Source organism: Amblyomma mixtum, chromosome 2 (assembly GCF_055824585.1).
Source record: "Amblyomma mixtum isolate Tamu chromosome 2, ASM5582458v1, whole genome shotgun sequence".
Lineage (NCBI taxonomy): Eukaryota > Metazoa > Arthropoda > Arachnida > Ixodida > Ixodidae > Amblyomma > Amblyomma mixtum.
The window spans coordinates 70,472,057-70,497,810 of record NC_143013.1 but is presented as its reverse complement, the minus strand read 5'-3'; the positions used below and the strand labels follow the sequence as shown (position 1 = coordinate 70,497,810).

The 25,754-nt window shown below is 46.0% G+C and overlaps 1 protein-coding gene across 2 annotated transcripts in view; it reads right to left on the bottom strand.

Annotated features, from left to right (window-relative positions):
- Positions 1–2,457: 2,457 nt before the first annotated feature.
- The window catches only part of LOC149359675 (uncharacterized), a 38,200-nt gene continuing 14,903 nt past the window's right edge, over positions 2,458–25,754 (bottom strand). The window contains exons 1-3 of one of the 2 annotated variants that reach the window (XM_089569102.1): positions 7,323–7,398; positions 4,710–4,805; positions 2,458–4,246 (exon numbers count right to left, since the gene is read on the bottom strand). In XM_089569102.1, the coding sequence (XP_089425228.1) occupies positions 2,660–4,246; positions 4,710–4,805; positions 7,323–7,325 (1,686 nt within the window). In that variant the 5' untranslated portion in view covers positions 7,326–7,398 and the 3' untranslated portion in view covers positions 2,458–2,659. Of the gene's footprint in view, positions 4,247–4,709; positions 4,806–7,322; positions 7,399–25,754 lie in introns of those variants that run through there. The other variant, XM_089569103.1, reaches the window with a different exon arrangement.

Here is a 25,754-nt window from a genome sequence, read left to right as displayed (position 1 = left end):
CCGTTACAAAACTAACCCCGCGATTATGTCTATACTCAGGAAAAGGCGGCAGGCGGGCACTTCCCCCCAGGCGATTTCGAAAGCCACAGCGATGTCTTCAAGCGGGAAGGAAACAAATTCTCAAAGCAATAAGCGACAGGGAGAAAGGAATGAAATAAAAAGAAAGCTACAAAAAAGTGAAAACGGTTTTACATTCTCTCCCAGCGCTCTGCGGGCCCCTCGAGAAAGCCTCGTCTCCCTGGCGGAGAAGATTGCACGGAGAATGCACTGCGGAAGTAGATTTTCCTTTAATGGCGTGGGAAGCAGGAATCGGGGTGACGTCCCGAGAGTAGCGCGGTGGTTGCGAGGGCTACTTGGCTCGCTGACTGCGTGGCCGAGTTGGGTTTGTTTTGTTTTTGTGCGTGCCTCTCTGTGTCTTTGCCTTTTTCTCTATCCGGAATTTGAGAGCGAATTCCGAGCGTCCGCAGTGCAGCCATGGCTCACTTTTCCACCTGTCTAGTCCAAAGGCATTGGTGTCAGGAAGGAAGTGCGACTTTTTTGACGACTGAGTAGCTAGGAGCCGAAAATGACTGCAAAAAGAAGAGCAGATATGGAGCTTCTGGATCAGCCGTCGATGACTCACAGAAAGATGCAGAAAAGGGTGCCATTCGCAAAGATTCTACGTTGGACAACGATCGCAACTATTGCCACGTTTAAGATTTGTCCGTGAATTACTGGAACGTCGGATATTTTGTCGGTCACTACCGTAACTATAGCGAGGGACATGTACTGGGCAACCAAAGGAAGAGTTTTAGCGTTGAAAACTCTGTATTCCGACGCGAATTCTTAAGATATCACGAAATTATGCGGTTCGTATTTCTTCAGACCCGTTCATAAGCTAAGAAGTACATTCAGCTGCATGGACCTCTATCAGTCATTCTCTTTTTGATAGATTATGCATTTTAAGCCAACCTTCAGAAAATTCCAACTTGTTCCGCAAGTTGCTTTTTCCGTCCGCTGTTCATTGGCACAAAAAGAAGTGAAAGTTGTGGTGGCATTTCTTTAACAACTAAGTCGAATTTTTCAGCAGTCCTAAATAGGCTCGATTATTTTCGTTGAACGAAACGTACGTGTGCTGGCAGGGTAACCTTCCTATATGTCGAAGAATTTGCGTAACTCTCTTCATAAATATTTGTGCCTTGGGAGAATTTTTGCCTTGTTTGCATGTGACAGGCATCATTAAAAAAAATATTTGTTAATGCGCCCCGGTAGGTGCCGCGAAATACGTGCGCAAGGCTATATCGCTAAAAGCACCCTCGCCAAGTTCACACATCTCGTATGACGCCGCGAACATGGCGCAGTGTTGAACACACGTAGCAGGCCGGGTCTACTATGAAAAAGTTTGCAAGAGAGGAAATTAATCTTAAGTTTTTTTGCCATTGAAGAGCATACAAATGTAGGCGCTTAGCATAGCTGCAGCGTTTGATTAATACGTTCTAGGCTATGCAGCGCACGGTTAAGGTAAAGCGGGATCGCGTAACGCTAAGCTGTGCAATTGCTGTTCAAAATATAGTCAAAATGCTTAGCGGGAAGTTTTGAGAAATCAATTGTAATACTAAATCTTTTATAACCTTACATATGTGAACTGGCCGTCCAGCTCTTGGCAGAGTCGTGATATCTTCCTTCCAGAAAGTAGATTTAAAGCCCGATTTTATATACAGCAAGGGTGTGTCGTACCACAATTGTTTTCCAAAACTAAAAGATGCTTTTATATTACATTTTACCACTTCACTGTGCGTTTATGTCGCGCATTTTAGAACCTACCATCGTTCCTAATCAGCAAAGTAAAGGCATTGGGATTTGCCAGTATTGCGCTTTTGATAGGCAAAATGTACAGTATTCGTTGCTGTTTCAATGCCCTTAAGAAATGCATGCAATATGCGCCCCTCGCCGCGGCAAGTAATTTTTCAATTGTAGAGCTTTTTCGGTTCCACATTGTTTCGAGGCAAAGGAACGGCTTAGGTGGCAAAGCACCGGCAGGCTTTCCCACCGTTTACGATCAAAATGTGATCCATTGCATGTAACAATAAAAGCTTCGCTTAGCTATCTTTTTTTGGGAAACAAGGTCATGTAAGCCCCGCGCCTCGCGCTCAGAAGAGAGTATTTTAAGTTACAACATTGCCTCAAATGTCCCTCTGCGGTCGTTACCGCAACCTTATTGAAGCCAGTACTTTTGGTATAAGGAACACACTAGATTAAGTTTACAGAAATAAGTGCGCAGTGCCGAATCTTTGATGTTCTATTTAGGTTTGTTCTTGAACTAAAGCCTAGCTGAGCGCCAAGTTGTAGCTTGTGTGTAAATGCAGTCTTCAAGTGATTGTGAGCGTTTTAACGAACTGTGAACAAGGAAAGTGGTGAATAAAATCGACACAAGTCCAAATTACCCGTTGTAGTCTGTTTATTTCACTCATACTAGTCATCACACGGATGGGTTTACAGAAACATAACCTTCTGTCATGAGGAGATCGCACGAAAGACGGAAGGAAACAGCGCGCCAAGCGCTTACACATTTCAGTGATGTCTGAACACTGCTGACCCGAAGCCAGCTTGCGTAGATGACACTGACGTCTTCCCATATGATCATGACAGGAGCCACTCAAAAATGTTGAGCACCGTAATCTCACTTCTTGATGTACCTAACTCCTTCTTTGCCAGCATGCATAGTTACAAAACGTCCGTAGTCGTAGGCCTTATCTGCCGGAACGTACTGCACCCCGCCAGCTGCATAGTGCCCTTGTCCGGAAGGTGCCACGTGTGAGGGATGAAGGGGTGAGGGGCCGCGAGGTCCATGGATGTAAACGTTGCCAGCCGAATCTGAGACCACACCCTTGGGAAAGTAAGCATCAGGCCCGTTCACGTACTTCAAGAGGAAAGGGTTCGGGCTTGCCTTGGAGTACATTGGAGTGCCATAGATGGACGCTGCAGTGTAGCCGATGTCTCCAAAGCTGCTTCCGTAGGCAGGAGATTCAGCCTGCTCTGCGGCAGGTGGTGCTGGATGAACCGGCTGTTTGACTGATGGGCGTATGTGAGCGCTCGGGATTGGCCCTGGAAGCGAGTAGATGGTTCTCGTGGGGCCTCCGAAGCCCAGCTGCTCCTGGTTTCCTTGAGGGGGTGGTTGGTTCACGTAAGCATCCTGTTGGGCGTAGTACGGCTGAATAGTTCCAGCAGGAACATGCGGCTGAACGTACGTAGGATAGCCAGGAGCAGGGACGGAGTAAGTGGGCTGCGCGGGGCTCAAGGGCGTTGGGGGAACCTGCGTGGCTGGCTGCACGGGGTACCTATATGGAACGTACGTTACAGGGTATTGGTATGGATGGCTGTACAGACCTTGTGCGGCTCCGATCGCAGTGCCTTGAGGTGGAACGCTACTCTTCGGGTAGTAAGCGGAGGGAACGTTCAGGTCGTTCACTGCCTTATTACTTGTTTTACCGTCGGCTCCGGCGTAAGCGGGCGGAGACGAACCAGAGCTTCCTGAAGAGTACCTAGGTGGATATACGAGGCCATTCTGGCCGTTCTGGCCACCTTGGGTAGCAGTGCTTCCTACAGCGTAGCCACCGTTTTCCGGGAGCGAGGGTTGCACGTGAACACCTCCACCTGCTTGGCCGGCGACAGCTTGTGTGGCAACAGTAGGTACTGTGTAAGTTGACCTAGGAAGAGATGGCACGTAGTAAGTAGGCTGGTAGTATTGCACTGAATCTGCTGCGGGTGCCGCAGAAGAGTGGCCCTGGTTTTGCGCAAAGGCCGTTGGGTAACCAAGTTGCTGGGTGTAGCCCTGAAGAGCGTTTGCGTACTGCGCAATATCTGAGGTAGGTGCGTAGGCAGCGCCCCCACGGAGGTAGTCGGTGGCAGGTCCACCGGTGACAGCTTGAGCTAGGATGTGCTGGGGTACGGTGTAACCGGGCAGGGATCCTTGGGAGTAAAGGAGTGGCGCTTGTTGGCCAATTGCCAATTCTGGACCCCGCTGCTGAAGAAGTGAAGTGCTCTGATGTTTCTTAGTGGTAGCAGCGCTACTCAGCGGGTTCTTTGCAGCAGTCTGCAGGGACAACGCACTAGTTTGAATACGACCCGAGTGCAAGTAGGGCCTTTGCTCTTGAGCTTGAAGAGTGTACTGGCTCAGCTTCTTGCCCTCATGAGGCTTCACACTTTGTCCTCCACGTAAAGCGAACCTTGGTATGTCGTCATACACGACTCTGTACAGGTTCTCAGGCTGAGGATAAAGAAAAAATGTAGAAAGCGTTTTTAAGAACAGTTAACAGCTTTTCCGCAGTCAGTGATAGAGGCACGGAGGAAATTCTGTACATAATCACAAGACCTGTTATATATCCAGATTCGCGTTTCGAGTTAAGTGTTATCAATTACAGAAAGCGAAAGCTTGCCACGGACGCCCCGAAGAAACCCAGTGAAAAGAATTCCATGGAAAAGACCTCTTGATCACGTTAGAGGATTTTTCAAAGACCTTAAGCTTGAACCAGATATATTTCCCCTGATAAAACTAAAAAAAGTAAATTTCGCACATTTTTAAAGTGTGCACACAACACAGTTACTTTGAAATCAACGAAAAGCTGCCCAGCCACATCATATAGTCCGGGTTCTTCCTTGGGTAACTCTTACTTTACACTATTGGCAATAGTGTATGAACGCTTTAAGCATTTAAAAATATGCCAACTTACTTGATCATTTATATACTGCACTCCCGACGCGGTGATTGACGATCGCAGATTCGTTGCCTCCGCCAGTGCGAACAGCATGCATAACATCTTGAACATCTGCAAATAAATAAATAAATCTTCAAAGCCTCTCTTTTTTGAACTGCGGACTAGCTGATAGTGTTAATGTGCAGGTGGGATTCGTCACGGTTTCTTTAATTCTCTTTTACTCCGCCTGTCCTTCATAGTCTAAACTAAACGCAGAATTTACCTCCTAAGAGTCCCTAAAAGGCAAATATTTATGTCTAACCGCCGCGCAATGACCGTCAATTTCTAAAGCCAACACGATAAAATAGTCAATAAACCAGGAGCTCAATTAGCTTATCACTTACTTCAATAAAGGCCAATACATCCGCGATTAATATATCAGCTAAATTTCCTTGTAGCAGCACCCAGTAGAAGAATTTCATTGTTGGTAAAACTGAAGTTTTGTTTTCTCTGTTACCACGACACTACGAAATCTCCTCGATGTTTCCTTGCGTAGTTTGCCACTGGCAGAATTTGCCAGTGCATTGCTTTCTCGTGATATTAGTTAATACGTTGTACTCCAGAGTACCACTTTTTTGTGTGCGCATTCTTCCGATGTCACTTAACAAGGACAATCATATTTTTAAATAAATGAATGAATAAAATTTCTAGCTTTTTATCTACCTCTAACATGAAGGAAATACAGTGTTAAGTGCTCGAAAAGTCTGCAGCTAATTAACCCACTTGTGACGCAAGGAAGAAAAAAGTGAAATAAAACGCTGGTGAAATAATCTGAGCACCTTTATTGATGAAACAGTCGACATTTTGGTAAGGAAGTCATGTTTCATTGTTTTTTTTTCGTATGAGGGGGGGAGAGGGGGTACTGCTTATAATACACTTCAAAAATCGTTAGTTAACAAAAGGCTTCGATTTTTTTCAACATGACGTATATGCCAGATGAAATACATTTCTCTAGATTGCCGGCTTTGGACGGTATTCATTCGTCTACGCAACATACTAAGGTGACGTTTAGGCACCTTTTTGTAATGGTGTTAAAGTAACAAGCAGTCATTTGGAGCAAAAAATCTAAAATAGTCCGCTTTGCAAACTCCTTCGTACCTCACATGATAATAGAATAGAGCAGTTTACCATCAAACACGTCACTTAGTCAGCCATAGTAAAATGTTAAGAGCTGATTTACACTGAATAAGATGCAATGCAGATTGCTGTTCTAATTTTGCTAGATATTGCTGCCATCATTTTTTTATGTTTTGCACTGAGTGCTGCATTTGTTTTGGCGTTTACTTTCACATTGTTTGCCTAGCGCTGTAAGACAAAACGCTAATTCTGCATATTTCTTGTTCACTTTCATGACCATTACTTCAACAATAAATGCAGCAGTCGCTGGAATTGTGGGCTGCTGAGCGTTTTTTTTTCTAATAGTTGTTTTGCATTACACTGCACTCCCGTCCACCGCCCCAACCCTAGCAGTCTTCAAGTCTCCTTGGCAGAGGCCATTACGTATATAAGTGAAATAAGTAAGTTAAGCACTCGAAAGAATTTCGTCCAAATATTTCACTCGCATAGATATGCACAAAGAATAAGCAAGAAAGGTCATTTCCGTACTTCACTGAAACGGCCAATCAAGACATTCTGGAGCACAAAGCTTCGCCAGTTATTGAAGATTCTCCCAGTAAGAAGTAATCTATTTATATCGCAGCCTGCAACATTATTTTGTTGTGAACTTTTCGTCAAAACTCGCCTAATTCATAGATAAAAATTCAAAAGGTTAAAAGATAAGATATGACAGAAAAACAGTCAATAGTCATCAAAGCACGAGCATGCACACAGAGGGCATAGAAGAATATTCAATCACGGCAAATATGTTCGTTGAGCATCCCTTGACACGTAATGTATTTGGTTCTTTTTGTATGGTTATAAATGAGTTCAAAGTGAAATTGCTGCTTTGTATGCCCGTAAATGTTGCTGTAAACACTCTCGGTAAAATATTTTGAGCTCAAAACTGGCGGGCCGTGAGTTTGAATTCTGGGCCGTAGATGAGTGGCACTATGTAACCAGTGAATATAAGTTACATCACGTGATTGATATGTTGCATCATCGCCTCACTGAAAGCGATTTATCGTGTATTTTCCTGCAGCGCATCATGAATACAGAAACCAAGACGCTAGGCTAGGTTAGCGCAGAACATCGACAGGACCATTTCCACTGGGGCATATGTGTATTTAAACTTATATTTTCCTAGTACGCAAATCGAGACCCGCTGAAAAGCATGTGCGGTACATTAGAAGAGCTGAGGTCAATGTAATAGTGACGTTTCGAAGCCGTGTACTGCTACTGTTGGATGGACAACTGCCCTGATGCTTTTTGTAAGAAGGCCGTCGCCATAGCTGCCAGATGTAGTGATGTAACACAACTGTTGTGATGGTGCAATAGCAATCAAACAAATGACAATCAAGCAGACAATCTCATGCGGCTTACGTATAATGCGTCGACTGCAAGAACAGAAAAGAAAAGAAAAGAAAACAGCTTGTTCCAAATAACATCTTCCGAAATTTTGAGTTTCTGGACGCAGATCCCGCGAAAACTCACCATGTTTCGCTGTTCCGCAGTAAGCCCCGCGCCCGTAAGTCCGTGTGAACCGCTCTGTCTTTCCGAATGCGAAGAAAATCCCGGAAGGCAGCCATTGGGGGCGCGCTTTTATATGCGCCAGGAAAAAAATGAAATCAGCGAATCACGAACAACGCATCCCAGCGCCCCACGAAGGGAATGAGAGAAAGGAGGCGGCAGTCTGAGACCTGCCAGAAGAATGAAAAGCCGCTGGACGTCGAAACAAAGTCTCTTCTCCTCTCTCTCTTTCCCCCCTCGAGTTGTTTTCGAAACCGAGCGCACAGGCATAAATGGGGGAGGAGGAGAGATACGAAGTCATTTACGCAGCCGGCAAAAGTGAGACCCAGATGCCGTCAGCTGCCGGCGTGGAGACGACCCGTCTTCGAGAGAAGCAGACCACCTAACGGTCGAGCCGCAGAGATCGTTTGGCTATTTCAAATAGACGCCTAGAAGCTCACTGGCCTGACCGGTGCGGCATCTCGACAGCAAGAGGTGCTCCCCGTAGTTGACGGGAATATTATAGGATGTGGAAAGGATGGATGAGAGGCAAAGCCATAGCGTCTGATGACTCGATGCCCAAGACGGCTCTCGAAAGGGATGTGTGTCTTTGAGACTTGGAGGCAGCTCCACTCAGGCGTGACTAGTTCGTTCCTGATGGTCGCCTGTTGCTGTCGAGGACGTGTAAACGCTTCGACCTTTGGTCCTTAATGTTACGCGGGTGCGCACTATGCCGTGAAGCCATTCGTCCATTGTTTCATGAAGACTGGCGAGACGTCCGTGAAGCTCTCTAGATGTGCCGATGGGGATCTGCTATCCTTGAACTTTCTCTGCTTGGTCGAAATGAACTCAGTTTCAGAAGAGCGCCATGCTATCACTGCAAATTAGTGAAGTGAAGGCTGCTACTGCTATGTACTGATGCGAATAAAGGGGGTAACTCCTGGGTATCGTCGCGGGCAACTGCACCTATAGGAGACTGCAGTTTCGTCTTCATTGACCGATAGTTAGACATTTTATCAACTACAGCTGCTAAAGCATGCGCATGAGGTGTACGCTTCTGGTCTATGTGAATATACAGGTATGTAAGCCCATGAAATATAGAGTACTGTAGAGTCTCGAAAACACTCAAGCATCTCATTTGTGTATGGCAGGGGAGGAGCAGTCATATCGCTATAAGTAATTGGGCAGTATGACAACATTGAAGATTTCGGCCACATCCTCGTCAAGCACATGCTTAATCGATCTCTATCGCCTCGCTTCTGGCTCACGCCGGGCACTGCGAATCCAGGAGTATGGATCATACGAACTCCCTCGGATAAGAGCTTTGCATCAAAAAGTAACATCTACATATGGTCTACTTAAAGCCCTTAAGCTAAATAAGTCAGTTTATGGAAGACTGCATCGAGCTTAGACATCAGAATAACGAAGACACAAGATTACAAAATTCCGCAGTTGAATTCTTATGATGCTTCATGAAATGTCGCTGACATCCTGATCGGGCTTTCGCTCGTGCCACTCTAGAAAATTTGCATAGCGAGTGATCAGTGGTGGAAACGGGGCCCATCTGTCGACACACTGAGAAAAAGACTTTGTTCCTGCCTTAGAGATTGACGATAAGTAAATATTTTTTTTTAAGCGCGAAAAACCAAATGGCAGCGACGTGCATACGTTAATAGTGTGAGTTTGGCTTCGCCTTTGAAAAAAAAAAACGTTTATTCACGAGCTGCCGTCAACTCGTACAATTCGGTGTGCGACAACCGGGAGACACGCATAAAAGGTACCGCACCTCAGGAGTCCCGCGCATGTACATGTGCAGCATCAACTTTGTCCTTACGGGACTGCAGTCTGCCGAAACTGATTTCTGAAGAGATCTCGATTTTTTCACGGCATAATAACAAATGCGTTTGTAGTTTTTGCATCAGTAACTGCAGAGCCTACACAGGGAATTTTGCATCTGGCGTCCAAAGGAAAAACGAAACGAGAAGCTTCATTGCTCTAGCGCGGTGAATGAGCGCGTGAGGAGGAGCAGGGACCTGCAGAATGGCATACAATGGCGCACTTCAGATAAAAAAAAAACAAGAAAGAACTATACGAGCGTTGCAGCCACCGTGCAAGCCGACGTGGTAACCATGATCGCATGCGAGCCCCGGTAACAGCGCCCCACTTCCACTCAACTTGACTAGAGGAAGCGTTACAGCGTATTGATGTTGTGCAGAAAGGGCATTAATGGATTGCTATTTGCACGAGGGGCGGAAAAGTCATCCCCTTCTGAACGTGAGTGCACAATTTCATTCAAGGTTATCACTTAACCTTGCTGTCGCTCGCGCTGCGAGCGATAGGAAGGTATATATCGCGGTATATGTCATATGCGGTATATTATAGCAAGTAAAGATAGACATCAAGGTGTATGGCGGGCTAGTTTAGCGTTATGGCTCCCATTCCGCAAAAAAATCTGTCGCCGTCATCGGTGATATGGGCGAAAAACATCCGGAGAAGCAACCTGTCTGGGTCACGTAAGTCACGTGACCTTATGGCGTCGTCGTTGTGAGCAAACTGACCTCCGTGGCGGGTGGCAGTTAAATTAATGATTGGTCGCGAAAGGTCACTTGGGATGCCAGCACATGGCAGTGGCGCATCGCTGCGCGAGGAGTGGTACGAGGATCCCATGGGATGTGTGAAAATTAAGTGGGAAATGACCGACTTCGCATATATGGTCATTAACCCATTAATGTTACCGCGTGATACCCTCGAGGCGGAGTTTAAGTGTCCCCTTCTCCCCCCCCCCCCCCCCAATTTTTTCCAGCACAGAGTTCCTTTTTTATTTTTCACATTTTCATCTCATTTAATTTCGTTTACAATAATGGTTTTTTTCACCAGTAAATTATCATATCAGACATGGCATCAGTATGCTGCGCCACGTGCTGCTTTCGTAGGTTCATTCGCTCTTATTGGTCATTCGGAGTAACAACAGCTATAAACCACCACTTGTCTCTGTAAGTGTTTACTACGTAATCATCTCATTTCGTCGCAGTAAGGCAGAAACCAGCCAGCGCGTCGCGAACTTTGTTGTATTTTCTTTACGTACAAGCAGTATAAGAAACACAAAGCCAAAGCATAAGCGTGGGCGGATTAGTACTGCCTCCTTACAAATGTGCATTGACATTGTCCTCAGAGTCAGGGCTGCACTAAGGGACCGAGTAGAAACTTTTATCATCATTATCAGCCTGACTACGCCCACTGTAGGCCAAAGGCTTCTCCTATGTCTCCCCAATTAACCCCGTCCTTTGCCCGCTGTGACCACCGTATCCGCGCAAACGTCTTAATCTCATCCGCCCACCTAACTCACTGCCGCCCCCTACTATGCATGCTTCTCTTGGAATCCACTGTTTTACCCTTAACGACCAACGGTTATCTTGCCTTCGCAGTGGAAACTTTATTCAAAAAATTCAGGGGGCTCTTTGGTTCTCTAAAGTGCTGCAAGGCGAAAGCGTTTCCTGGTGCACTGTTTGTTTTTATTTCCTTTTTATTTTTCATATTTTATTTTCTATTTTTATTTTTGCTCTTTTTATTATTTTTATTGTTTTTATTTTTATTTTGATATCTTATTTTTATTTAGTTTTATTTTTGTTTATTTTTGTGTGTATTTTTCCTTTTCCTGACTTTATTCCTTTTATTTTATTTATGAAAGCCATGCATTCACCACATGCGCCTTTATTCATGCTCAAGCCTTGAGATTTCGTGGCGGAGTGGTAGCGTCTCCGCTTCAAATGCCAGAGGCCCTGGTTCGATTCCCACCCTCGGCGCAGTTTCTTTTTAAGCAGTGACGCCGAAAGGCGGACAAATCTGCCGATACGGCTGCCGACGCGTCTGCTAACGACAGTATGAGGCATTAAAGGCTTTCGCCTTAATACGGTCGTGCCTTCGTCGAGGGTGGGGCTCGACCTTTGAGGACTCCAGCAGCTGCAGCATCTGCCCAGGTCCGCGGGACCAGCTCACGCTAACCTGCCAGTGGCTAATTCGATCAGCCGCTCCTTACAAAGGGCAAGTGTAATGTTGACGGTAGGGAATATGACCGGCACGGATTGGCAGAGCCCTATCATGTGCTGCAGGGTGGGGTTGCCCCTACACAAGGGTAGGCGAGAGGGTATCGTTCACGAAGCGTGCGGTGAAGAAGGATTTTGTTAAAAGAGAAAATCTGCAGCGCCCTAAGGGTAGTTGCCTCCTCTCTGCGTAGTCTTATGTGAGAGGGAGGGGTAGAGGAGAAGCTTCGCGAACTTCTGGTGCGCGGTAAGGGCAACGGCAAGTTATAGTGTTGCTTTCAGATGGCTTCCGACTGTCTGTGTGGACTGCCTGTATATGAGGATCCGAGTGCTGAACGGGGTAATCCGTACGCTCTTCCTCTGGCTGAGTGGCAGGCACCCATGCAGGGCTCGTGGAAGCTCCTAGATGCCACGTTATCGACTTATCGTTCAGGAAGCATTCTGCTACAGCGGGAAGATTGGGAAATTTTTAGTCAAGTGCGACGGCTCTGATGGACTGTTTTTTTTGCGTATTTCAATCGCGCACTAAAATATTACACCTGGCTCCACTTCCTTACTTAATCTCGGCATACTGAAGAATTGCTCGCGCTACCACTAGGAAACTGCGGCGGGACACATGTGCACCTTGATAGACTTGTCTTACACCTATGTTACTTTTTCGCGTAATTTCTGGTTTTTGTACATGTAAAACTGCTTTGTACAGAGGCGTATCTTTTTTTTTACAGCGGGCCTATTATTCTCTGCCGTTTTTGCGCATTCATGACGCATGCGTAGAGGTTAACTACGCTGGGCGGATATGAAGACAAAGTATGCCCCGTGTTAACACGGAACGTGTATTCCGTACAGTTCTTTCAAACTTAACCCGCATAGAGCTTCCTTCAAGCCCGAAGTCGCTCCGCGTGCCGGTACACCTTTCAGGTCAGCTGATAAAGTTTGTTTCACAACTGCATTCCTCATATCTTAACCAGTGCAACAGACAGCTGATGTTGTCAACCTCTGCATACCGCTCTATATCGTGTTAACCGGCAGAGATTACCGGACAAGACTTAAGTCATTTAGCCCAAAGCAAGGAACTGAAAAGGTTTGGCAACCTTTCAAAACATAGAAAAGAAATTCGTCCTGCAAAGTGAGAAAGCTACGTGTTTAAACGAATCACCATCTTGGCTTAGGTTAGAAGGGTTGCGCCTGTGCGGAGATTCACGCTGTGGCATACATCATCATTACCTCGGAGCCCACTGCATATCGTTAATTAGATCGCTTCAAGATTGGAATGCCAGATCTGCCGCGAACCTTGTTAGAGACCTGCAAATCTGTTGCCCAATCCAGACGAATTATAACTGTACCCTAATGCGAGCGCCGCGCGACGAAGAAACTGGTTCACGCCTCTGACATACCGGTCTAAGCAGGTCAAATGCACTGGCTGTTATGGAATGTACCTTGGGGTCACAAACAAAAGTAGTGAAATAAAAGAGTAGACGAACCAACATAAATAGGTCTATCTTGCCGAGGCCGAGTGTTCAGTGATCCGAAGCAGTGTGAAGGGAAATGAAAAGGTGAAGTGGGGCCTTAAGAGCCCTTCTGACGTTAATTGAGACCTCAACTAAAGGTCTTACGAGGGCACATGGTATTCATATGAGACACCAAACGACCCGTAGTGTTTATTTTGGCGACATAAAATCATCATTTACTGACATCGCCGCCTTCCGTAACATAGGGCAGAAACTAGCCTCTGCGTTGCTACCTTTCTTGCCCCATGCATGAGGAGACTATTGCAGCAACTCCATATCGCGGAAGCAGTGTGCAATAATGCTAAGTAATAGTGTCCTATTTTTCCGCAGTGTAACGTGCCGTTTTCTTGTGATCCGGTCCGGTCGAACAGAGACAATATGCATTGAAACAATGAGCATCATCAGGTACACAACCGCACGAAAATAGCGAACTCCATCTGATCTATTCCAACTGCTTTCATCCTGTCCTAGCATAAAGTATGAAGCTCGAAATGGTCACCAGGGATCACTCGAATAAAAGTGTTCAGCATGAGCCACCTCGTTGGCTCAGTTGTTACGGTACTCGGCTGTTAACCCGCAAGGCGCGGCCTCGATCCCGGCCGTGGTGGTCGCATTTCGCCTCCAGCGAAATGCTGGAGGCCCGTGTACTGTTCGATGTCAGTGCACGTTAAAGAAAACCCAGGTCGGTGAAATAATCCGGAGCCCTTCACTACTGCGTCCCCTAATAGCCTGAGTAGCTTTGGGACGTTAAACCTCATAAACCATAAACCATGTTCTGCATGAAAATTAGCACGTGGGTGCAGCTTGGGGATGCAACATGCAAGAGCAGGTGTACCGCAATGAGTAAAGGTAATGGTCCAAAGCCTCTCACTCCCTCCGCCACCAGTTCCATTTTCAATGTCGAAAAGAATTTGAGCACAAGGCATGCTGACCACGATTCTGGTGTCTACGTGGCTTTCGATACTACTGCCAATATGATACACTTATCAGAACTCTAGAAAGCTTTATAATTAAACGTTGTTGGACAATCGATGTACTCATTTAAGGATAGCATGATATGTATCCAAGTACATACGCGAAGCCACGAAACGTAATACACAAAGAAGAGGGGTTAGACAGGTAGAGACGCGACTGGGCAGTGCCCGATGCGTTTTGTATGTTTCTTTGCCGGTGACTTATACTGAACATATTTTAGTGAAGGAAACGTCGGTACTGGCTAAGCGCGCGAGTTTATTATCGGCCTATTAGGCGCCCGCGCTCTGTAATATGAAGAATCAAACTGGCTCCACACAACACATTGCCTTGTATTACTTTTCTGCTTTTCTTTTGCTTTTCAGCGCTGGTGCCAAGAAAACCACCAAACATGCCGCTTCAAGGTAACGTCTTGAAGTACATCTTTCTTAAAGAATGGCGTTTCTTGAGTTAGTGCAGCACCTGCTCTCTTGAAAATAATTAGCTTTCTGCTTGACTGCATACGAGATGTTACCGTTTCGCGTGTTTCTTTGATTGCCCTGTCCCTGTGAGCTGATGCATATATTATCCATTTTCTCTGAAAAAGTGACTTGGGACTGCGCTCCTGTCTTTTGAATCTTATTTCCTTTTCGTCACACTGCTCTTAAACAAGAGCAGCGTGGGCTTGATGAAAAGTCCAGTAAGAAGGAAGGGGGCTGGCTGCTGAGAGCATTGTTTTACTTTGGCCTGCAAGCTAGGAACGTGCGTAGTTGAAGAATATAGACGGTAAGGCGTGCGCGACATCAGACGCAGAAGCGTGAGAATAAGTATTCATTGCTTACGTTGATAGATGGCTAAATTGGCCTGTCATGACGGCTTCAGGAGAGGACCCATGTCTTTCTTGCCAAAAAAGAACCGTAACAACCTGTCTCATTTTGTAACCTGTCTACGAAACTCAGTGATCAGTTCGCAATGCGAGAGTACGGGGATATGACAATAGAGAGAGAGGGCATGTTACCGAGTTTCTCTCGCGCCTGGAATTCTTTCTTAGGTTTCACAACTTAATGCAAGCCACTATGCTAAGAAATCCGCAAGACTCATTCCTCAAAACAAAGGCTCTAGCGCTGACTCCATCAGCGCTTCTCTGTGTGTCCTTCCCTGTCCTGTTTGTTGCGCTGATAATTTCGTGCCAAGTACCAACCGGCACGGTTCATATCTCGTTTTGATCATCGATACAAATTGGTGCCAAAATGGTTGCTACATGTCGCTCACTTCTCACCAGTGAATTTTATACTGTGGATCTTCCTTTAAAAAATAGCAATGGTGTAGTGTAGCAGCCGTGCTCGCTCACTGTGGTGAACTGTAGTAGTGAAAGAAGACGACGATCCTGAGGTGTGACGCTCGCTCGCAGCCCGAACGCTAGGCCTGCACCTTTGCTGAACGTTGCAAAGCGACCTAGGTTCTGCTCAGCCACAACCCCATCCTACAATGGCAATAATTGTTTCCCTCTTGCCCAAAGCTGGTGGCACAGTTGAGTAATCAACGAAAACGTCAATGAAAGAAAGCAATGCGCTGCCCTCCGCCTTATTTAAATTTCACAAAACACTTTGTAATCACATACAAATCATTAAACATAGTAACTCTGCAGGGATCGTTTCATTATTATAAATCTTCTTTCTTTTCCCAGACTATAGACTAATGATATAAACCTGATGATTCGCTGTATTAGTTAGTACATGCTGAATTTGTGAATGAATTTCTGAATCAACGGTGTTCGTTTTCCTGTTGCATAATATGTGCTGATTGTTGTATGTACGTTTTTTTAGTGTACGCACTCCTGCAATCGGTTCCTGTGCAAGGCAGCAAGACATGTACTGCCAGCATCAAATCCAACACTAACGAAACCATAGAAATAGGAACGTCAAAAGAAGAATATTTTAGAAATTGAAGACTGTATATTAGCCTGCCCTATAGTTTACTTTCATGGCACGAATACCGGTTCGTTGAAGTGCTTATAGAACCCGCCGCTACATATTCCCTGCAACCTAATATATTTCTTCTTATTTCTGCGTTCCAGTTATTCCTTTCACGCTTTATTTTGTACTGATAGTATTTAAATTTTAAAAGAAATGATGATTGCCTACCCCGAGCTGGCTGTAAGAAGCCAGGACCATCAAAATGAACTGCAGTTTCTTCAAGCGCTTTTAATCTGCAAGCGTTGACGCAATTCATTATGAAGAATAGCTGCCCAAAAAGTTATGCGGTGCATCCACCTAACAACACCAGATGGTGATGCTGTACAGCGGTTTGATACGTGTGCACAATGAATGTTCTATCAAGCCTTAAGATTAGCAAAATGTATCATGACACAAGTTTTTCACAGTTGAGAAGAGCTATTCTTCGCCGAATCAAATTCTTTAACTCTAGCGAAAACTGTCTTCTGTAAGTCATTCTGCCATTTGTTAGCATGACGCAGTTAAACAAAAAACAACTATCGAATAAGAAGTCAGGCTAACAGAGCAGAAAAATAATTCAACGCCACTTATTTCCCGCTGATTTTCTGGGTGCAGGATTATCTTGTTTCTTGATTTATACCTTCCACGTGCTGAACAACGACCCACGGTGTATTTGTCGCGATTTATGTAGTCAAGCAACAACACTTGACAAACTTTCTGGTCGCACTTGAAACACAGCATCAAAGGGTGGCAGTGAGAAGCGTGCTGATTACCAATGATCATTTTATTATTGAATGTTCGAGGACACATTCCTTGGAGTTTCTAAAGCATGTCACATGGGCTTAGCCAGGCGTTAATCCCACGTGAAATAAGACGTTATCTTTATAAATACGCACATTTTGAAGCAAGACGACGCATTACTCTTCTTTGCAAAAGTCGTCGTGAATGAAGTGCAAGGAAAGCTTCAGATATAATTCGATCCAACGCTTAATGCGACTGGAAATGCGCCCCAGCTTTGCCGGTTCTTCGAGCCATCCAACGATAGGCCTACAACCCGTTCCAGCAAAGCATACGAAGCAGCGAGTTACCCAATTACTACCTTTTCATAAAGTGCCGCAATTTATTTGCGGGCGGTACGTTCCCTCTGCGCAGAAAAGTACACGCCCACAGTTAAGAGAGTTCGTGGCGAAGACTGCATAAACTGTCGACGGTCGTCGTGAATAATTCACGTGGTGCGGTTTAAGAAATCGAACACGACGTTCGGGCGCCAACCGTTCGCCGCTTTGCGGCCGCCACACAGTGCGACTCGGCGGTAATCCCTTGTCGAGCATCGCTGATGGGGAGCGAATAATCCATCCCTGGGCGCCGCCTTTATCGCCATCTGGCTCAGGAGCGCGCCTATAAGTCATGAAGAAACAGAGGCCCTTAAGTGCTCGACCGAAAAAGGCCTAGACACTACACGGGGAGAATACACAACGAGCTTCTTTTTTTTTTTGAGAGCCATATATATTATACGACGGAGGAACGCCGATCTTTCAACGTGAGATTCAAGGTCTCAGCATTCCAGTAAGACTCCCTGCGACAGAGTAAAGCGGTAGTCCGACACAAAGAGGCCCATTAAGCGTCGTTTCTTATGCATTACAGCGTACGACATGTTCCCTAGGTTACTTCGTTTCCACAGTGAGCTACGGCGCGAGACTTCACCTCAGTGATGAATATGTCGATCGTATCTTGGAATGTAGCGGAAAGAAGGAATTCTCCTTTTGGCGTAGGTCGCGAAAACGGAAACTCGTCGGCGGCTAAAAAATCGTAATCACCACGAAAATCGTCCGTATGCCTCTTTCGGCCTGCTTTCTAGAATTGCCTGGAAAGTTGATTAAGAAGTATTTCAACATTTTTCTTGCTCGTGTCTGAGATTCATCCTGCCGGCAGCACGGGAGGTAGGCAGTGTAAACTTCCTTCTACTATTGTTCTGAAAAAAAGATTTAGATGTTCTGGCTAGTTTCCTATTCAGGCACCGATTTTGTTTGGATATTATAAATCGAAGGACGCTGTCATTTAGCGTATTCTATGATACGAAAGCTAATACTTCCCCAAGAAACACAGATACGCGGCCCAATATTGGAAACGTATTGGCAATGGCCCTTCCTACAAAAGGCCCAGAGTAAGATAATCCATTTGCAATATTGTGCCTATTACATGGGCTGCTTGTGTTTACTCTGAATTAATATTTTCAAACTTGCTGATTTATAAGGAAAAAAAATTTGCGGTCTATCCCGCGCTACCCACTATACCACTCTGCAGGATGCATGCGTCCTGTTCAACGTTTTGATTTCATGTATGCGGAAAGGACAATAAAAGGAAATCCGCCAGTATAGAAACCTTTATGGACTTGTTTCGTTGAGTAGCTTGTAAGCACACAGCGATGACAAATAATGTGCAAGATATCTGCTTAGGTTATCGCCTGTTATCAGCGTCTCGGCGTAAACGTGTGGTTTTAATTTCATTGAATTTACGATTGCACCAAGCGTAGCAAGCGAAGTCGATCCGGCGGACGCAAGGAACGAGGACGCTGTAGGGGTGGCACCAGAATATATACACATTTTATGCACGCGACGATCCAACCAGGCACAACTAAATTATCACGTTCGAAGTGAGAAATACGAACCACGTGCGAGCGCGGCCAAGAGCACTTGCGAGAGAGGCTTCGAACATGCGCTCGACCGCAAGAGAGAACGTATCACAACGAAAGAGACTGCACGCGTTCCATAAGCATAAAACGCCGCAACGTTTGGTAGAAGATTCTACGCGGCCATGCGAAACACCACCAGAAATACGGCCGCGGGAGCGGATAAAATAAACAACGCACTCATCCGCAACCTCAACGATGCGCTGGTCGCTGAACTGACGGACTTCCTCAACAAACATTGGGAAGCTGAAACTGTCCCCGAGGAGTGGAAACATGCCGAAGTGGTGATGATACCCAAGCCAGGCAAGAAACTGCAGATAGAAAAGCTCAGGCCGATCTCGACTTCGTCATGCCTGGGAAAACTATACGAGCGAGTGGTAACGCAGAGACTTCAAAACTACATGGAAGACAACGAACTGATCCCTCACAGCATGTTCGGCTTTAGAGCAAAATTATCAGCTCAAGACGTACTCCTCCAATTATGTGAAGGTGTACTTCGGAACGTTCCTCGGGACGGAGAAAACGTGATAATGGCCCTAGACATCAAATGGGCTTTTGACAATGTGAGCCACGAAGCAATCCTTACGGGCCTGGACAACCTGAACTGCGGGCGCAGGATTCACAGCTTCTTCAAAGCATTTCTATCCAACAGAACTGCAACCATCGGTATAGAACTTCGGTCCGAGAAGTTTCGAACGCCTAACAAGGAAACACCTCAAGGGTCGGTCATTTCACCCACGCTATTCAACGTGGCCATGATCGGACTGGCGAAGCAACTAAAATAAATTGACGACATCCACCATGCCATTTCTGCCGACGACATCACAATATGAACTGACACTGGCTCACTCGGCGAGAAAGAGGATAGGCTACAAGAAGCGGCCACCTGCGTTGAAAACTATGTCAAAGCAAGAGGGCTAGCATGCTCGACCGAAAAATCTGAGCTCTTACGGGTTTGGAGAGGAAAACGGCACCTAACAGTCCCGACCAGTAAAGAACCTCGAAGGAGAACCAATACCAGAGAAGACACTCATACGGGTACTAGGGATGTGGGTACAGTCATATCAACGCTGTACTCACACCCTTGCGCTATTAAAGGCATCTACACTCCAAGTGGCCCGCATGATTACGCGCATCTCACACAGACGTCATGGCATGCGAGAAGAAGACACACTCATGCTGGTCAGGAGCCTAGTGGTCAGCCGGGCGACATACAGTCTCCCGTACTACAATCATATCAAAAGTGAAATACAACAGGCGGACGCGATTTTACGCAAAGCGTATAAAACCGCGCTTCGACTACCCCATAACACCTCAACTGAAAAGCTCTTAGCCTTGGGACTGCACAACACGTTCGAGGAATTACGGGAAGCGCAGCATGTTGCCCAAATGCGCAGACTACAGCAGACCCCCACAGGCAGAGTTCTTTTAAAGAAACTGGGCTACACCGAACAAATTCGAGAAATATTGAGAACTAAAACGATCCCCGATGAGTACCGCAGCACGCTCAGGGTGGCACCAATACCAAGAAACATGGACCCGAACCTCCACAAAGACCGAAGAGAGGCAAGGGCCGACCGCTTACAGAAAACACACGCATCCCAGGATACAACAGTGTATGTCGACGCTGCCACATATGCCATGACTAGGGGACAAGGCACCAACAACGCAGTGGCAACTCTAGTCAACTCGGAATTACACGAGATTACCAGCGCCTCCCTGCAAGACTGCACGATAGCTGAGGCTGAACAAGCGGCCGTCGCTCTAGCGGCAGCGGAGGGCTATCGGACTGGGCGGTCACGGACAATTCTTACTGATTCACAAGCAGCCTGCCGCAACTATCTTTGCGGCAGAGTCGGTCACAGAGCGCTCCGCATACTCCGCTCTGTAGACTGTAAGACGCAACAAACACATGCAAAACCACACAAGCCGATCAAACTTAAGATCATCTGGGTACCGGGGCACACGGGGGTGGCAGGAAACCAAGAAACAGACAGGATAGCTCGAGGATATACTCACTACCGAGCATCCAACGTCAACGACCTTGAGGAATCCCTGCCAGTACCTCAGGAATACTCAGCCATACTCAACAACTACAAAGGCAGCAGGATGCGGTACCCACCACCGCACAAATCTTTAAACAAAGAAGAGGCTGTCACATGGAGACAACTTCAAACGGGGTCATATCCAAATCTAAACACACTAAGTAAAATTCACCCCACACTTTACGCACACAATTGTCCGTGGTGCCATGAAAAACCTACACTGTATCACATCACATGGGCATGTCAAAATGTCGACATCGTCCTAGTTATACAAAACCCAAGTGTGGAGCAATGGGAGGGTCTGCTCTCCAGCGACTGCCGCGATGACCAGATCGGTTTGATACGGCGAGCTCAGCTGACGGCAGCATCCAGCGGAGCCCTGGAATAGGGGCAACCGACAGTTGCGGATGGACTCATCTGACCACATAAAAAAACCTTGTGCTAGAGCCGAATAAAGTTATCCTATCCTATCCTATCCAATTGGTTTATTTTATCCAATTGGTCGTCTCGTACTGGAAGCGAGTAAAATTTATCTCCGGTAGAGTGTATTTTATATAAATCCCTGCTTTCCTTCTAGAGATTCGCTGGTTACAAAATTAGAACCAGTTTTTATCAACGCTGCTGTTTTATTGTCTAACTAATTGCAAGCTAACTTTTTCCTGACCCTTTGCGTGGGCTTCTATGGCCTTTATCAGATGACAGGAGGATATTGGAGGTGTCTGTTGTTTTCTGTAGCACGCTCTTGTTTCTTCTAATAATTGTTTCACGTTTTTTTTTGTTTTCAATAAATTTTCTTCGAAATCACTTTGGTGGTTGTGATTGCTGCGAATCATCTATTATTTCAATCTTTTGTTTCGCATTTCTTTCTTTCAACTTCTTTCTGTCTGCACACTGCAGTGACAGAGGCCCAGTTGGAGATAATCGTTTTCTCGTTCTTTAAGCGGACGGGCGGATGGACGGACAGGCAAACGAAAATCTGCTAACAAAGAGCGGTGAAAATGTCGCCACGAAACTCATTTCTGCATTAGTACCTAATAATAATATTTTTGACAATAGCTTGTGATATGCCGCCGCGGTGGCTCAGTGGTTATGGTGTTCGGCAAAACAAAAACTAAACTAAATAGCTTGTGATATCTGGTTTTGTGAACAGAAAAGGCGACATACGCTGTGCTATTCACAATATTCAAAACAGGTATCCAAGCCAAAAGTAACCAAGTTTTAAAACATAGCCCCGTGAAACTAACTGGTGGCATTTTAAAGCCGCCTCATCTAGTGTACCATAATTTTTTCGTTCTCCAAAGTTAATAATTACGAAGGGCTTATAGCTAATTCTTAAATACTGGCTCAGTGCACGCGCAAAGCTCGGTCGGGGAGAGACTTCGCGAGAAAAGCGTATTTTGTTTTCTGAGAGAATCTAGTGAGGCTGAAGCAGAATCGCTGGCAGGTGGAAGCTTTGCCATTTATCGAGCATCTTCTTAAGATCGGTAAAAAGGCTACTTTACGTACATGGTACCATTCGTCGTATATTCGGCCGGCTGTCCTTCAAAATAAAAAGTGCATAATTTTCACGGCGATCTACAACTTCAACGTTCACACCTTATTCCTGAAAAGAATACTTATAAAGTTAGTTATCGTTTATTAAATAATGTAGCTTAAAGAACAAAAATAATGCTTACTAGATTATCCGATACTAAATGGCACTGTGCCATGAGCTCTGCATTTCTTTTTAATCTTGGTTACTTTTAGCTTAGGAACGCGATGTTGTACGGACGGTTAAGGTTTATCGGGGTTCAACGTCCCAAAGCGGCTGAGGGTATGAGGGACACCGTAGTGAAGGGCTCCGGAAATTTCAACCACCTGGGGTTCTTTAACGTGCACTGACATCGCACAGTACACGGGCCTCTAGAATTCGCCCGCCGCGATCGGGATCGAACCCGCGTCGTTCTGGTCAGCAGCTAAGTGCCATAACCACTGAGCCACCACGGTGGACAGTTAAGTTAGAAGGAGGGTAGGAAATTTACATAATTAATTTCTGCGAAATATTCCGCATGTATTACTGAAATTACCTCTGATGATACTGGTACTCCCAAAAGGTATCTGTATTAACCTGTGTTCCCTCTTTCTTCGCATCAAATCTTTCGGAAATGAAGTTGGTCGTAAACACAATACCAGGCTTGGTCGCAAACCGCATGGATAAGCTTTTCACGGTATGGACCGATACCTATTACAATCCCACAGTTAAAAAAATATTGAACCAATGAAAATACGAAATCAGATTATAAAAGACCCTGATTAAGCTTGTGGAGGAAGTGGGAATTATTCGCTCGCGTTGGAGAAAATTTAGAACGAGTGAAATGTGAAATTTATGCGGAGTGGTTTGGGTTGATTTTATCGGGCTTAACGTCGCAAAGTGACTGAGGCTATAGGGGTGCTGTAGTGGACGGCTCTCGATAACTTAGAACCCCTAGTTTTTTAAATTTCACTGATACAGCACAGTACGCGGGCCTCTAGCATTTCGCTTCCATCGAAATGCGACCGCCGCGGACGAGATCGAACCTGTTCTTTCGGGTGAGTGGCCATGCACCAAAACTGCTCAGCCGCCGCGACGGCTTTAATTCAGCGCAGTGGTGGGTAAAGCATCGTTGCCCTGGCTTTCTCGACAGCGCTCCACAAAGTACCACCATCTGTCACTTCCAAGTAATTTGGTGGCAGACGTCTTCAGAACTGGATTTAACTTTCGCGCACACTGAAATAAGTGAACTGGTTTTCCAATTTTATTTTTGATGCAAGAAGACCAGTTTTTTGTTCGCCTAATATAAAGCTTAATGTCATCAACTTCATTTCTTCCCTACTGAGTGTTTTCTTCTAAAACTGTTTTGCGATGCAGTCAATTTTTCGGTAATTTATGATACCTTTTGCGTTACTTCGCCTGTTGATATCTTGTGTCGCCAAGAGATTTTGTAACACATAGCTGAAACCCTTCTGTTCTCCAAAGAAACATTTCCAAACGGCTATTTTTCTTTAACTTATTTAATAACGAGAAATTTTCTACCATTAATGCCAACTCCTCAGAAACTCGACTCCGCGAATCAGTTGCATTGACATTCGGCTGCTAATCCCAAGGTGGTGGGTTCAGTCCCCCTGCCGGGGTTCTCACTTCGATGGAAGTGAAATAGAAAAACGTCATTATGACGAGCTATATTAGTACACGTTGAAGACACTCAGGTGGTCTAAATCAATCCGGTGCCCTCCACCGCGGCGTCCTTCGAGCCCATGTGTCGCTTCGGGACGTTAAACATCCCAATTCGCAAGTTTTGTAGCGAGAGCTACGCTACGCCAGCTCTTCGAGGCTTCAGCGTAGCACCCCTTGAGCTCCGTGATGGGGCCTCGGCTTTGAGCCGGTTGGTCGCGTGGTGCGGAGCACCTGCTGCTGCCGGCGGCGCGGCGCGGCGGCGAAACCGATCTGCAACAGCTGTGGGCATGCGCCGTGTTGAGTGTGGGGGGGGGGGGGGAGCGGAGAGGGGAGAGGTGTCGCAGCTGTATAAGTAGGCGGCTCGGCGGAGCTCTCGCGTCACTCGAAGTTTAACCAGAGCTAAACCACAGCCTGACATTTTAGATGACTGCTCATAGGGGACTGAGGAGAGTGATCCCGGCTCACTCCTGAAAAGATCATGCGTTCATGCTTCAGGGAAACTAGATTTCTTACTGCGCAACCGACTAATATCGCCTCTACTGGTCATGAGGAATTTTAGATAGCTGCAAGCTAGCGACGCTAAGCCTTGCGACCTATGCCGCTTCAATGGGACAAGTGGCGTTTTTTGTCAGCGCGCTAGCACCACATTGGCTAGCACTTATAGCCGTCATTCCCCTAATTAAGCCGTTTTGCGTTTGTCTGTTTGTCTGAAGCGAGTTTTGTGGCAGGTCGCTCACTTGCCCACCGGGTGATAGGCTACCTGCCCAAGAATATAATAGAAAGAGGCCACTCGGGAAGAGCAACCTGGGTCGCAACCTAACCCACCCCCAAGCACCTGCCATAGAAGGGCAGTGGCGCATCGCTTGACCACTGAACACTGCGCCAGGATGGGTAGGAAGACTCCCAGGGATCTGTGAATGTAGAGAATGACCATGATCAATTCACCATATGTGAACATTAACCCATTATCACTATCCGAACAGATGCCGTCCGTGAACACTGGACCTGAACACCAGAAACGAGGTAAAAACCGAACTGCTAGCGCACCAGATTGGCATTTGGCCTAAGTACGCAAAACAATTCTCAATTATTTTTGTATGAGTGATGGTAAAAACAACGGATTGAATTTTCCACAAGAGTTAGGTTCTTCGTGATCTCCCGCATACGCCAATGGCAGCCGCGTCAGGATGCATCGCCTAACGTTTGCTCGAAACCATTCGAAATTCATGGAATGGGCGTCTATGAAAACGACAATTAAGAGCCGCTTTCGGTGGCAAAAACATGTTTCTTCAAGAATCTACAGCTGGGATAACTTTTTCTAGTTACTTCAAATCAAGCACCTACTCGGCCTTCGATCATTCGATGCCTTGTTTTTCGAAAGAAACAGAAAAATTGTACGAAATTGACATTTTCACAACACTGTTACCTCATCTCACGATACAGGCCTGTCTCCGAATACATGCACGCCAATGTATCCATTGCAGCACAGCCGAGTGGTACAAGGCTATATTGCACTGTTGAAGAGGCTCTCAGGTGAAGCTTTTGCTATTGCGGTGTTTTTTATTACTTTTTTTAAGAAATAATACTATCTTTCTTTTCCTGTCATGAGCCACGCAGTCCCAAGGCATGTGGGCTAGACTGCCCTCCCGAATCCCCGGTAATAACCACATGTTTTGCCCTCTCTCTTTTACGTCAACGTACCACGACTGCACGCCGTTTTCTTTGTCTATTATTATTTTGATGCTGTATAAATCGACGGCTCTGCCCTTAAACTTTCCACAAGCTCGCCTGCACTTATGGATTATGCAGGAATTCTCGTTACAAAAGGACAAGAAATTTGCCTTCTTGCGGCGCCTACACTTGTGAAACCAAGCTCTATATTTTGCTGTAATGCTTCCATGCAAGTATTTGCTTGGGAAGGCAGCTGTCCGTGACGTAGTATGTCGGAAATGATAGCCGCCTTTACCTGCTGGGCAATCAAAACGCAATCAAACGGGTCCCGGTATTAAGAGGGTTGTCCGTACCAGGCGGGGGTA